Source organism: Marmota flaviventris, chromosome 14 (genome assembly GCF_047511675.1).
Source record: "Marmota flaviventris isolate mMarFla1 chromosome 14, mMarFla1.hap1, whole genome shotgun sequence".
Taxonomy (NCBI): Eukaryota; Metazoa; Chordata; class Mammalia; order Rodentia; family Sciuridae; genus Marmota; species Marmota flaviventris.
The window spans coordinates 82,936,872-82,951,591 of NC_092511.1; the positions used below are offsets into that span (position 1 = coordinate 82,936,872).

General features: G+C 53.9%; 1 protein-coding gene across 1 annotated transcript in view; it reads left to right on the forward strand.

The window, feature by feature from the left end:
* Nucleotides 1-14,587, forward strand: part of Pax8 (paired box 8) — a 72,351-nt gene extending 57,764 nt beyond the window's left edge. Inside the window, exons 11-13 of the mRNA XM_071601260.1 lie at nt 5,624-5,725; nt 12,111-12,197; nt 13,485-14,587. Of these exons, the coding sequence (XP_071457361.1) occupies nt 5,624-5,725; nt 12,111-12,197; nt 13,485-13,561 (266 nt within the window). The 3' untranslated portion in view covers nt 13,562-14,587. The remainder of the gene's footprint in view (nt 1-5,623; nt 5,726-12,110; nt 12,198-13,484) is intronic.
* The last annotated feature ends 133 nt before the right edge of the window (nt 14,588-14,720 follow it).

Below are 14,720 nucleotides of genomic sequence, written 5' to 3' on the forward strand. Positions count from 1 at the left end.
AAGTGCACAGATCCTTTCTCGTAACCCACCCTGTGTTTACGCCCTAGTACCTAGAATTTTTTCCCTTCCCGGTGCATCCCTACCTCTAAGCCGGGAGGTCCTGTTGGTGGAGATGGACATTCAGAGAGTGGGCAGAGAGGCAATGTTTAAGGGCTGATGTGAGGGGAAAAATGTTGACTCCGGAGTTTGCAATGTGGAGAGGATGAAGTCAGCAGAGATGGGTCATTTGTCTTGACCAGAGGACTAAAGAAGAAAAGCTGTGGTCTGAGTGAAATGGTGTCAGGCAGACAGTGGAAGGAAAGGAGGAGTAGAGGAGGCGCGGATGTGCTGTGGGGTGGATGGGCCAGTCCCTGGGCAAACTCAGGTGCCTGTGGGAATGGCAGGAGGTAGGGCAGTGGAGAAGTAGGTGGGACTGGGAGAGACGATGGGGAACAGTTTTTTTCCTGTGTGAGCTGCAGAAAGGCATGGCAGGGCCAGTGAGAAAGAGGGAAGGACAGATGGCAGCTAGACGCTGGTACATCAGAGCCCACGCAACAGCCCAGGGCCAACTCCCTGATCCTGAGGCCCCTCCACACTCTCTCCCCTCCCCAAGACCCCCCCTTTAAAAATTATTATTATTATTATTATTATTATTATTATTATACCCAAGATTGAACTCAGGGGCCCTTGACCACTGAGCCATGTCCCCAGCCCTATTTGTATTTTATTTAGAGACAGGGTCTCACTGAGTTGCTTAGCACCTCACTTTTGCTGAGGCTGGTTTTAAACTCGCTATCCTCCTGCCTCAGCCTCCCGAGCCATTGGGATTACGGGTGTGCACCGCCACGCCCGGCCTCCCCAGGACCTTTTTAAGGAAGGCTGCAAGTGCAGTCAACCAACGTCTATTGGCTCTTTGGCTCTTCATTTAGTGGACAAGCCCACTCCAGCCAGCTGTGGGACAGGGAGCTGATCCAACCCACAGGACCAGGCAGCTGGCAGCAGACAGCAGGTGGTCCCCAAGACAGCAGGCAGCCAGATATACAGCACTGTCATGTCCTGGCAGGTGACCTCAAAGCCAAACCCAGATGCTGTTGCACTTCAGGTGTGAGCACCCAAGGAGACCAGTGGTTGGCCCCAGGGCTGGAGATTCAGCACAGAGGCCAGGGCCCCAAGAAGGGCAAGGAGTGTCCAGGCTTGGAGGGACTGGGGTCCAGGCAGGTGGCTGGGAGCAGGAAGCAAGTCAGGACTGCTGTTCAAGGAGCCAAGCCAGTCCTGCAGCTGAAGGGCGGGCAGGCAGCGGCTGGCAACCGTGCCGAGCTCGGGGTGTTGCCTACAGCTCTTCACACTGTCCAGCTGAGGCCTACGGTCAAGGTTGGGCCTATATACCTAATAAGGCTGAGCCCTGGTGGGAGGTCTCAGAGGACAGGATAGGACACGGGAGGACCAGAGGGGCATGAGCTCAAGGGTCTGGGGGGCTGCAGACCTAGAAGAGGTGAAATTTGAAAGAAAGGAAAGGAAGCAGAGACCGAGCTCTCCTAGGAAATTCTGCAGACAGGGCGAGGGGGGACCGTCTGGGAGTTTCCATTCCATAATCAGCTCAGCTGTGACCTGCATGGACCTTCCTGGCTCCCCTCTGCTGTGTGACCCGAGGGCCTCCTGCCATTTCCTGCAACCCCTTTACCTGCTTCCCCTGAGCAGCATTCCAAAGCTGGTAGCTCTGTTAGTGTGATGTCCAGAGTGACCTCCCTTCTGAATCTCAGCTTCAAGAAGGAGGAAGCATTAGGGAATAGACTGCCCCTGAGATGCCTGCCAGTCCTCTTTGGACAGCCCAGTCCACATCCCAGTGCGGATCCCGCAGCCCGGCCCTGCCAGTAACATCAAGGCCAATCTTACCCTGCTGCTCCAAGGCTGACTGCAGCTCAGCTGATCAGAAAGCTTGAAGTTAGGTTTTATCATCAAAGAGCTCATTACCCTCCTCTGTCCTTTTGTGCAAAATTATATTTAGTCCTGCCAAAGAGATTTCTGGGTTGCCATAATTCTCCATGCTATCAGAACAAGATAAGGAATTGAAAAGGGGTCACACAGAGGGCAGACATCAAAGGGGGCAAGTGAAATAGTCTGAAGTCACCTCTACCCTCTGCATTCCTCCAGCTAAGGTCTTCCCGCCCAGCTCTGCTGCTCTCTAGAATACTTACCAATGATCCTGGGGTGCTAGAGATGTCTTAGAGAATCCCACCTCCCAGCCAGTCAACTTGGGCCTGGGCCTATGTCAACTTCTTAAAAATAAGGCCACATTGGAAATATGTTGAATGCAGAGGAGATGGAATTACACAAATTAAGGATGAAGAGTCTTAGAGAGAGAGAGAGAGAGAGAGTTAGGCTATTCTGGAGCATTTTAAGCTCATGGCATCTGCTGTTTGGTTTCTAAGAAGGAAGCAAGGTTGTTGGCTTTCTGGAAGAAATATTATTATTTTCCAGTGCTAGGGATGGAACCCAGGCCCTTACACATGCTAAGCATACACTCTACCACGAGCTAACTCCCAGCCTGCATACCCCTGATCTTTTTTAAGGAGTTGGGGCAAAGAGGGTTCTGGGTTGCCGGGATAGGCCAGGGCCGCACAATTGGGTGAGGGCCACAGGAGAGCGTTTTCCAGGAGGGCCAGGTATCATGGGAGGGATGTGTCCAGTTCTGCTCTGGCAGGTGATCCAAAAAGGAAATGAGGTGACTCCAGGGAGAGGAACATTAAAATATCAGAACATAGGAGACGGGACGGAGGACAAGGAATTCCATTTGCAGGGGCAGTGTGGGGACTCGTGCTCGGGGAGGGGGTACTTGTGGCCTAATGGAATGTGTGCCCTGGAGTCTGCCCACTGCACCGCACAGCTCCAGAGCCCAGGGTCAGCGGAGGGAAAGCCCCAGGATGAGGTCTGGAGGGGGGGAGCAGGGACCTCAGGCCGCCAGGGACAGAAGAGCACTAGCAGAGAGGTGTCCCATGAGCCCAGACTGGTCCCCACCACCCTGTCCCCAGTCATGGCAGACACAGGCTGCCTCAGTGTCCTTCTTAACTCACTGTGCTGGGACGCCCCTGGCCGCCAGTCCAGGAGAAGGTGAACCCAGTCATCAGCTCTCCCAAGTTAGCCCCATGTGACAGGCAGGAAGATGTGGTTTGGAGGGATTTCCCCCACCCACAGATGGGATCTAGAGGACTCCCCATCCCCCTCGGTGGGGAAGGAGGAGGGAAGAAGGTGTCAGGCCTGGTCGGCCACCACCACCCTCTTCCACCTCTCCCCCATGCCACCACCCCTCCACCTCCCCACTCCTCTCCCTCCCATGGTCCCCAGTGCCTGGCTGGGTGCTGCACCCAGGGCCAACGGGGCTGAGTCTGAGGGTCGATCAGGTGGCCCTCTCCTTCTGTTTCTCTTCTCCTTCTAAATATGCCACAGTTCCCTTCTCCTTACCTCTGTTCCAACCCTCCCGTGTTCCCCTGATGACCCTGGGTCAGATGAGCAGAGCCCACCTCAAGGATCCCAATGGGTCCCACCCTGTTTGGTCCAACACCAGACATGGCCAGACCCTGCAGTGAAAGTCAACAGGTGAGAGGTGGCGTTCAGGTAGGACCCTCCCACAGCTTCAAATAGCTGACAGCTCGTTGTAAAGAGGGTTTATTCTGCAAGGTCTACTGACGTGGCCATTTCTAAGGTGTGCTCCCTGCACTGATCCGAGTCCATCTGTAGCATGAAAGCCTGGGTGTGGCGTATGTTGACGACTTCAGGGGAATGGTAATAAGGGACGTGAGGCTTATTCGCTCCCATTTTACGCGTAGATCAATAGGATTAGGGAACATACGTGCCTGGCAAGGGCACGCAGAAGATTGGCTACAGAAGCGGGATGAGGACCCCCAGTCCTCTGATCCCCAGGCTGAAGACACAGGGTCTTGTCCATTGGCTCCTTGGGCCTGGCTCCAAATGTCCATGCCAGCCTCTGCCCCATCTTGACTTACTGCCTAGCCTTGATAAATGGTCACTCTTGCTGTCTGCTGTGTCCCCAAGTGCTTAGGAGGTTCCTGGCACACAGCGCTTACTCAGTATTGTTGGAATGTTGAGATGTCCTTGGGGAATCTCCGGAGTGAGAAGACAGGGAGATGAGGTCACTGAGGAGTTGAGAATGTACTGGGTTCCATGGACAGACCTCTCATCCCTCATTACCAGGCACCTGTCCAAGGGGCTGCTGTGTGAAGGCCTCAGGGCACCCAGGGGAGGAAACCTGGGCAAGCAGTGGCCCTGAGGAGGTGGCCCTGGGAAGGTGGTGGGCAGGGCTCACAGGGAGCCCATGGAGCCTGGGAGGAAACCTTGGCCTCCATAAGGGAGGCAGAAGGCATCTGGGTCATAACCTAACACAGAGGTCTCAACCCGGAGTGACTTTGCCCCGTTTCCTCCCCGCTAGTGACACATGGCAGTGTCAGGAGACATTGGGTTGTCACACAGGTGGGAACTGCTACTGGACTCTAGTAGACAGAAGCCAGGGTGCTGCTAAATGTCTCCCGTGCACAGGACAACCTCACAACGAATAATTAACAAGCCTAAAAAACCATATTGCTGAGATTGGGACCCTGTAGACACCACAAAGACCACGGAGGGCCAAATAATTCATCATGTGACAGCAGCATTTTGAGAGTGAAATGGACATTAGTAATAAATGTGCTGGGATACGGTCAGCACCTGGTTCCCCCTGGGCAAACCGGGCTATACCGTCTCTGTCACAGAACCTGGGGGTGAGCCAGATGCTGGCCTGGAGTGCAGCACCTAGGGGTGGTAGCAGAGGGGAACAGGTGAGGGACCCTGGCTGTCAGGCAGGGGGTCGGTGGGGAGAACATCACCAGGTCATGTGCGTCTCCTAAATGGAAAGCTTTCACTTCCTGATTCAGAGGAGAGACAGAGCCAGGGAGAAGGGTCTTCACAGAGCTCCCCTGGTGTCACCACAGCGTGGGTATGTCCCACAAGTTCTCTGTGGAACAGATAACACAGATGTCCCAGTAACATCCGTGTCCTGAGAAAGTTTTTACTTTTTCAGAAATGCAGGTGACCGATGTGCAGCTGGTGGTCACCTGTAAAAGCTAATCATCTCTCAGCCATGTCTCCTCTTAGGTTAGGGGTAGGCAGTGGGTTTTGTGTCCCTTGCACCTCTGATAGATTATATTCCCCTGGAAGGCCAAGTCAAGGAGAAGAACCCTGCTCTCTGGTTCAGTGGAAAGGGTGGTGGTCGATGGGTAATGTCTGCTCTTAACCCTCCAAGCAGAAGCTGGAGGAGATGCTGAGACTCTGGTCTCTGTGCACACACTTAGGCGGGGTGTGCCAACGGCTGTGCTGGGCACAGGGATCAGGAAGACTCGCAGACTATCCCCTGGCCTCCAGGATCGTGATATAACACTCATGGCGATGAAGCCCTTGGAGAACAGGGAGCAGAACAGTGCTATTCAAGTCCTTGCTGCCTGGAGAGCCTCTGTCCTGATTGAGGCAAGGACTTGGGCTCAGAGGAGGAGGGCAAAGGCAGGAATGGCGTCAGGGCCTTGCCGAACTCAAGGAGAGCAGACGTCGAGCCCAGGAGCCCCACTGACCGACTGATGACTTTGCTGTGTTTTTCCAGGGAGAGAGATGGTGGGGCCCACGCTGCCCGGATACCCACCCCACATCCCCACCAGTGGACAGGGCAGCTATGCCTCTTCTGCCATCGCAGGCATGGTGGCAGGTAAGGGGAGGGGCCACAAGGGGGTGGTGCAGGGACATTGCAAAGGAGGGGCAGGAGACAGACCGAATCCCATACATAGGCTTGCCAAAGGGCACTGAAGGGTGATGGACCCAGGGGGCACCTTGTGCACGCCTGGAGAAGATGCCCCTGTGCCCTCCTGGCTCCTTCTTTACCCCAGCTTGGCCGCTTCCTTCCCAAATAGCCCATGTCCCCACCATGATGGAAAGGGCGGGGCTCAGACAGACCCATGTTCAAGTCCAAGCTTCCTGACCTCTTCCACCACTTCGATGGATAATAATGAAGTGTGCTTCGGGGACCAAAGGCCCTAAGCCAAAATTGAGCCTGACCTTGGAGCACCCTTGTCACTCAGTGATTTAACTTTGATGAATTGCAGTCTCATCCCTTCATGAGATTCGAACATTGATGATGATGATGATGATGGTGATGGGATTGAAATACAGCCTTCTCGGCTCCCACTCACTCATTCTGCATGAGCAGGATCCTGGTTCCCAGGTTCTAGGTCTAAGGAGCCTGAGATGAGCTGGGGGTTTCCATCCTTGGTTGAACTGGCTTAGAATCTGCATGCCAGGCATTTGGGGTTCTCTGTCTGCCAGGTCATTCAGTGGTGACTTGTAGTGTCGAGGTCTGAACAAATGAGGACAATGGGGATTTCTTTGAGAAAGTCTCTGTCATCTCGGAGCCATATGAGGCAGACCCTCGGGTGGATGGGCTAGACCAGAGATACTTCCACTGCCCAGAGAGCTCCAGGGGACTTTAGCTCATGGAGGGGACTCTGAACTCAGGGCATGTGTGAACCCCATGCCAGCCCTGGGCCTGCTTTCCTGGCTCTGCACCCAGAGACTTGGCACGTCCACCCGGGCCTACTTCCCTCTGCCGACCACCTGCTCTGGGCACCCTGTGCAAGGCAGGTGGGCTGGGCTCTCCTGGGCAGAGGAGGGGCAGGAGAAGGAGGAGGGAAGCAGACCCAGTGCTCCCTGGGAACCTGCTGAGCTGGCACTTGTTGCCGCCTGGTTACCGTGGCGATGTGCTTAATGCAGCGTTGAAAATACAGAATACTGACTCCTCTCTCCCTCCTGGCCCCGGACTCCCTCCCTCCCTCCCTTCCTCTTCTGGAGCGTGAAATGAGATTGGTCAAGATAAAAAAGGAAAAGATTCGGTTATTTTTTTAAGAGTGTGGATAATGGGGCCTCTCAATCAAAATCCCAGGCTCCAGTCTGCTCCCCCATCCCCCTTCCACCCCTCCACCTTCCCCTGCCGCCTGCTCCGAGGAGGAGGAAGACACCAAAGAACGAGGTTTTCCTCTTAATTATGAATCATTCCTTGAGGGCAGGCCCAGGGCAAGGGGTTCCTGGGGCCCAGAGTCTGACCCGGGAGGTAGCTGGAAGGCTTGAGCCTCTCATCAAAGGCTCCAGGTCATTTCCAGTAAGGCCTCATCCAGAGCCGGGCTGCGGAGAAACACACACACACACACATACACACACACACACACACACACACACACACGACCACCCTGACTACAAGTGGATTTCGAGAGGAAGGGGCCTTGTCTTGCACATGAAGGGCCTCCCAGTATGTGTGGCATGCAAATTAGTTTTCAGAAAATGTGACACTATTTAAGTAAATCAGCTGGCTCCTAGATATGCCCTTGTGTGGATTAATTCTTAAAAGAATTTTATTTTTGTAGAAAAAAAAATATGTCCATCTCTTACCACTGCTTGTGATCTCCCAGTCACAATTGAAGGGGGATTCCTTCAATTAATGTCAATAAACTCATCAGGCACCTACTGCATGAATGTAAGGTCATAATAAGAGCATGAAGTAAGGCATGCCAATGACATTCTTAATCCCTGTGGAGAAGAGGAAGTGGTCATTGACTGTGCACTTGTGCGTGCCCAGACATTCACACGTAGGACTTTGTTTCCCATGGAGTCTTCGCCATAGACTGGGAGGCTGATGTTACCCCTGTTTTATAGACAAGAAGACTTAGAAAAGCAAACGGTGTGCTCAGGGTTCTCACAATACTCAGCAGCTGAGTTGCTCACAGATCTCCTGATTCCAAATCTAGGGCTCCAGCCACCCCAGAAACAAACGTAAGCTCTAGAAAGTAGCACAGGAGAAGGGTCAGGACGCAGATTCCTTGGTCCATTCACTTTCCATTGTGTCTTTTCTGTCTCTCCATCTCTGTGTATCTCTGTCTTTTCCTGTCCTCTCCCCTCTCATTTATTTTTATTTTTTGGTTCCAGCCCCACTAACTCAAGGACCCTCACATCAGTTCTAGAGCAGAACCAATACCTCCAGACAGATGGTCCATCCAGCAAACTAGCCATCCTTCCATCCATCCATTCACCCACCTTCCTTCCGTTCATCCTGCCTACCCGTCTGTCCAGGCAACCTTCCATTTTAAAGCCCCCTCTTGATCCATATGTTTTTCTATCTGTACATCCACCCTTTCTTTAATCCCTCTATTCCTCCATCTACCCATCCAGCTATCCATCCTTCCACTTTTTATCCATCTTACCATCCACATGTCTTTCCATCTATTTACCCATCCCCCATCTTCCATCTATCCATCTGTCCATGTTCTCTTGTATTTAGCCTTTTATCCACCCATTTATCTTTCCATCCATTTTTCCATCTGTCCACTCATTCGTCTACCTATCCATCCCTCCATCTGTTCAACTGTCCACCTTTCCATCCGTCCATCTATTCTTCCATCAGTCTATCTGTCCATTTTTTCACATAGCCATTCTTTCATCTAGCCATCTTTCCATCTGTCCCTCACACCTGTCCTCCCATCCATGCTGTTATCCATCCATCTGTCCTTTTCCACACCATCTTTACCTTCACCTGTCCACGTATCCATTCTTCCTGCCTCCGTCTTCCCACCTGTCATCTCCTCATCATGGGTATTCTCATCATGCACACACCGTCCGTCCCTGGGTCTCTCCATCTGTTCACCACTTTTCCACTTAACAGATATCAGGGAGATTCTCTTGGAGGGGATGCTGGGGATGCAGGAGCACACAGGACGGGTTCCTCTATTCATGGAGCTCACGACCTAATAATGGAGAGAAATGAGTGATGAACAAGTCAATGAATGAACGAGCATAATTCCAGATGGTTTTAAGTGTGCGGAAACCAGAACACGGGATGATGTAACAGAGCCACAGGGAGAGGAGATCACTGCTTTAGATGGGTGATCAGGGAAGGCCTCTCTGAGAAGGTGTTCAAAGTGGTCAGCCACGTGATAAACTGGGGCTGACCATCCCTGGCCCCAAAAGAACAGCCCGTGCAGAGGCCATATGGCAGGAAGGAACTGGTTTAGCCTGACAGCACACAGAGGGAAGGCCACCTATGGGAAGATGCTGAGCAGCTGGGCGCACTCCAGGACAAGGAGGTGTCACAGCAGCAAGATCAGGTTTTAAAGGACCACTCAAGCCTCTGGGAAAACAGACTGTAGACATGAAGAGAGGACGCTCAGAGGCCAGTCAGGGTGGAGTTGCAGTAGTGCTCGCAGGAGATGCCGGTGGCTTGGACAGCAAAGGAGGAGAAAGGAGACGCCAGTGGTGTGTTTTGGTAGTAGAGCCTACCCAAGCTGCTGGGGAACTGGCCGTAGGCATGATACAGGGATCAGAAGACAGGAATCGGGGGTCCCTCCGAGTTTGGCCATGGCAAGCCCCATTGGTGATTGTGGGAAGCATATACATGGGCGACAAGGGGAGGAAGATAGGAAGTGGGTGAAAGGTGGGACTCCAGAGTCCTGTGAGGCCATATTAGGATTGAGACACCGTGTGAAATGCCCAGTTTAACATGCCAGCAGGCACATGACACACGTCTGAGGTCAGAAAAGGATCCTCAGTACCCTCTGAATATCAGTCTGTACAACCCTCTTGTTTCAAACCAAGGAATTAGATGAATTCTCTTGAAAGAATAGGAATGGAAATTCACAGAAGGTTCCCAGACCCTCAGAAAGCTTCTCCAACATACTGTAGAGTTCTAATAGAGAACGAGCCAGCAAAGAGAATGGGGAGCAGTGACAAGCAAGAAGCAGACCAGGACTTGGGCCACATGAACCCAGAGGCACAGAGGGAGTGGTGAGCTGGAGGGGCAGGTGCCTGGAGATAGAAGTGGCCATGGTGATCAGGTCAGAGGTTGTGGGACTTGCAGGCCTCCGCATTGGCATGATTAGAAGGGCATAAACAGAGGTCATGGTGCAGAGAAAGGGGCAGATGGCTAGAAAGGGCTCTGGGGTAGGAAGAAGTTGGGATTTTTGTTTGTTTGTTTGTTTTTGGTACTGGGGATTTAGCCCAGGGGCTTTTTACCGCTGAGCCACATCCCCAGTCCTTTTTATTTGAGACAGAGTCTTGCTAAGTTGCTTAGGGACTTGCTAAGTTGCTACGGATAGGCTAGAACTTTTGATCCTCCTGCCTCAGCCTCCCAAATCACTGGGGTTATAGGTGCGTGCTGCCACCCTGGAAAATTTTTTGCAGGTAGAAAATAGCAGAGCCATGATGATAGGCTGCAGGGCGTGATGAACGGGAAAGGGAGAGACCACTAAAGTAGAAAGAAGAGGACCGTGCAGGAGGACTGCACATGCCTAGGGAGGAGGACAGGACATTCGGTCTTCCCTGGCCCAGCAGGTGGACAGATCTGGTGGTGGGAAGAGGCCACACCCAGGAGTGTTCCTCCCCGAGTCCCCACCTCCATCCGGGCTGCCCTGGGGCTGAGGCACAGGTGCCCAGTGTGTTCAGTAACTGAGTCCCTTTGCAGGTGAACGGATGCATGAATGAGTGGCACTGTGAGGGGCAAACATAAGGCTTCCGTCTCTTCCATGTCCTTTGTGAGCCTGCAGCGCTCAGCTTTGGGAAGGGTGGGGTGAAAGCCAGGGCGGGGCCATGCTGTGAGGCCAGGGAGATGGAGGAGAGTGGCAGTCAACAGGGTAGTTCAAGAGCGGGTGGCCACCTCCGTTCCTCCTACACAATACCTACTTCTCTGCAAGGAAGCAGCCCCGCTGGCCCCAACCTAGCTCTAAGGCTGGCTGCGTGACAGATTTGAGCCTCCATGGAACTTTATTTAGCACCTGATACATGGGAGACTAATTAAAAAGCTAACAATTCTTGAGTGCTTCTTATATTCCAGGCACAATTATGTATTACATATTGTCACATTTAACCCCATGAAGGGGGGCAATAATTTGCCCCATTGGACAAATGAGGGAAACAAGGCTCAGAGAGGCTAAGTGACTTCTCCAAGTTTATAGGAAGTAAGAGACAGGGATTTGACTTCAAACAGCCTGGGAAGAAGATGCGGAATCACAGAAAGCACTTAGCTCACAATCGCAGATGAGTTTCCAAAAGGCTGTGGTCATTACTGGATCTCAGGGTTGGCGGGAACCTGTCTTTGTAAATGACATTGTCTCATAAGTGATAAAGAAACTTTCTGGAATTTAGGGTCAAGAGTTCTAAGGTCAAGTCCTGCCTTGCCATTTATCAGCAGTGTAATTTGAGGCAAATGACTTAATCCGGCTGTGCTTCAGTGTCCTGGTCTATAAATTGGCTGTGTGGCCGAGTGCCCCATGGGATGATTGTGAAAGGAGAATTGTTGCTGCTAGGTCAGAGATTTCTTAAGTAATTCCTCTGGGAAATAAGTCCTGTGGGGAAGCCATGATCTACTCATGGAAGGAGGTGATCTGGTCTACTTTGTGTAAATAAATTCATGCCCTGGGTTTGTTTACAATGGTGACAAATTCTCAGAGTAAGTTCCAGAACACAGCGTCCCCAAGAACTGGATGCCCTCCAGGCTCCTCCCTCTTCTCCGGCCTTAGCCTTCAGCCCTGGGTGCTACAGAGGGATACACCCTCCTCAGACCTCCACCTGGGAGGATAGCCAGTTCTCAGATCTTCACGGCTGGCTCCTCTTCCGGCCCGCTGCCGTGGCCCCTCTACAGAGCCCCTGTACAGAAGGTCCAGGCAGCAGTAGAAGCAGGGGTAGAAGCTGGGCCCTCGAGCCCAGTACAGCGTTCACCCTCCATTAGGCCCTGCAGCTGTGTGAGCTTCTGCGGGTCCACAGCCTCCGTTTCTTTGTAAAATGGGGTTTAGTGATAGTGTCTGTCTCCTGGGGCTCCTTCAAGGGCTACGGTGTTTCCGTGTGTTAGGGCAGTCCCTCTGGTGCCTAGAGAACAGGGCACAGCCCCAAATGACCCCAGACTGTGCAGTTCCCCGTGGGACGCTGGAGAGGCCTCTGTGGCCCTGCCCCTCCCCCTGCCACTCCCCCACTGCCAGCCCCACAGGCCCTTCTCCCCCAGCCCCAGCTCCACCTTGGAGCCACCATCCTCCTCACGGGCCTCTCACCTGTGCCTCCAACAGGAAGTGAATACTCCGGCAACACCTATGGCCACACCCCCTACTCCTCCTACAGCGAGGCCTGGCGCTTCCCCAACTCCAGCTTGCTGAGTAAGTCCGGCCTGGCAGGCCCCCTGTGGGGCAGGGCGGGTGGGAGGGACAAGGCCAGGCCCAGGAGTTTGAGCACTGGGTGGCCCCAGGTTAGACAAGGCCTGGAGACCTTGTCTGGCACAGGATGTAGCAGGAGGGCAGTCTTTGCAGGGAGAAGGCAGAAGCCAAGTAATTCCTGACTTTGATCTCCCTCCTGCTCCCTAAGGCCCTAAATCATCGTTTTGCATAAGATTCAGAGTCAGGACTTGAGGGGAGGGCAAGGATTCAGAAGAGTCTAAGAGAGGCCTGCTGCTGCAGGGTCGCCGTCCCCCTGGCCACGCTGATCCGGCCACTGCAGGCCACACTGCTGTGCTTCTTCCTGAGAGCTGATTTCAGAACACTACCCTGACCCTCATCATCCACCTAAGTGGGTCCCAGATAATCCTGACTCTATACCAAAGCCCTTAGCAGGAAGCCTTGTTCCTCCAGGTTTGGCATATTTGGTTTGAGAACTGGACAGCATGCAGGGTTGAGGTCCAGAGAGAGATAATGGCTTCAGCAGGCTTCGGGGCCACTGTCCACCCTTCTCTAGCTGTGGGACCTGGGCTAGGGAGAAAAGCAAGCCCACAGTGGGGAACTTGAGGGCTCCCACTAGGGCTTCCCTGAGGGGTGGCCTTGAGGGTATCAGAGCAGACCTGAGTTGGAGAGGAGCCCTGGCGGACCTCCTGGGAACCTCTGCTGCTGTAACCTCTGAGCATTCTGCCCTAGGCTCTGCAGATGTCTGCAATTCCAAGCCACCTCTTGGTTCACCTCAGCCAGGAAGGACAAGGGCAGGAGACATGCAGGGGTCAGGGGTCAGGACAACCTCCTGCTGAGCCTCCTCAAGCTACCATCAGCAGGGGCTTGGAGCCTGCTGCAGGCCTGGAGCCCAGGCCTCCTTGGCCCGGTGGGAATCTCAGTCTGGGCATCAGATTCTGCGACCTGCTGTTGTTGGGCAAGTCTGGTGCTTGGTTCTTGTGCTCCCAAGGGCCACGGCTCTCTCCTGCCCTCTCCTGCCCTCTCCCTGCCCCCAGGTGTTGAAGGTCAAGAGGGGGGAGGGGGCAAGACAGGCTCTCATTCTGGTGGCAACTCGGAGGTGAGGCTGGAGAAGGAGGAGACAGGGCTGGAGAGGAGTTAATCTTTGATGATCAGATAGGCCGGGGTGAATGATTAACTGCTGCTGTCTTAAAGGTCAGCAGAGGCCGGGAGGCCCAGCCGCCGCCACCTCCCCTCTGACCAGCAGTGTTGTTGTTTTTTTCGACGGTCCAGGTTCCCCCTATTATTACAGTTCCACCTCGAGGCCGAGCGTGCCGCCCACCTCTGCCACGGCCTTTGACCATCTGTAATTGCCATGGGGACAGTGGGAGCAACCAGGCAGCAGGAGGACTCGGCCTGGGACAGGCCCCAGAGAGTCATACAAAGGAATCTTTATTTATTACATGAAAAATAACCACAAGTCCAGCTTCGTGGCTCACTCCCCGTGTGGTTAATGTAATCAACCGTGAAAGACGGGATGACCTTGGAGAAGGCCAAACTGTCCTCCAGGACTCCTTAATGGGGGCAGGAGTTCAAGGGAAAGAGGACCATCCCATTCCAAAAGACGGAATTGGAGAAGAAATGTTCCCTGGCTGCTAGCCACCAAAGGAGAGAAGGAAGCGCCCCAGGACCTGGAGGGGGTAAAGGTGGGCCTGCCGGCCCGCGCGGGCACAGGGCACTCGCATGGCTCATCAACACAGCTCAGCAGAGGTGGACTGTAGGCAAGTCCTTCCGCCCACAGGTCACAGCCCAGTGCCAAGGCTCTGCCCGACAGGCACCCTGACCCCCCCCTCAGCCTCCACCACTGCTGGCTCTTCCTGCTCTGTCTCCCGGGCACGGGCTGAGGGCTGCTAGTCTGTCACCCCCCTGCATTGCCAGCTGACCCCCACTCCACCTGCTGCTGTGCAAGTTCCAGCCTCTCCTCCGGTGGCTCCTCTCTTTGGCAGCCACCATCAGCCATCCAGAAGCAGCTGAAGACAGGCATTCCCCAGGGCCTAGGCCCTGGGATGGGAGGTGCGGCCCTGCCCAGGGCAGAACAAGGCCGAATGGTGGGAAAAGCCAACCAGAGGACACTTCCCCTTCCAGCTGCTCTTGCCAAGTCACCTGAGCTACCACAGCCCTCCTACAGCAGCCAGAAGACACCCAAGGCAGCCCCCGAGGCCCCACTGTAAATACTGTATATGAAGCTCTGGTGGGTCCTGCTTCCCTCTTTCCACCCCAGACTTGGCCTCTGAATTGTCTCCCAGCACCTTGGGCTTCTCTCCTTGATGCTTCTTTCTTTTTTAAAGAAACCCACCATTGCCACATGACTCAATAAACCATTACTCTTCGTCTCAGGCTTTGGGGTTGGCTCCGGGGTGAGGTTGTGCTTCCTCCAAGAACCTCAGCGTGCGCTCTGGGGCGGGGGTTGGAAGGGGCCATCAGATGCCCCATGGCCCTGACTTAGCATCTCCCTGTGCTCTCCCCCCC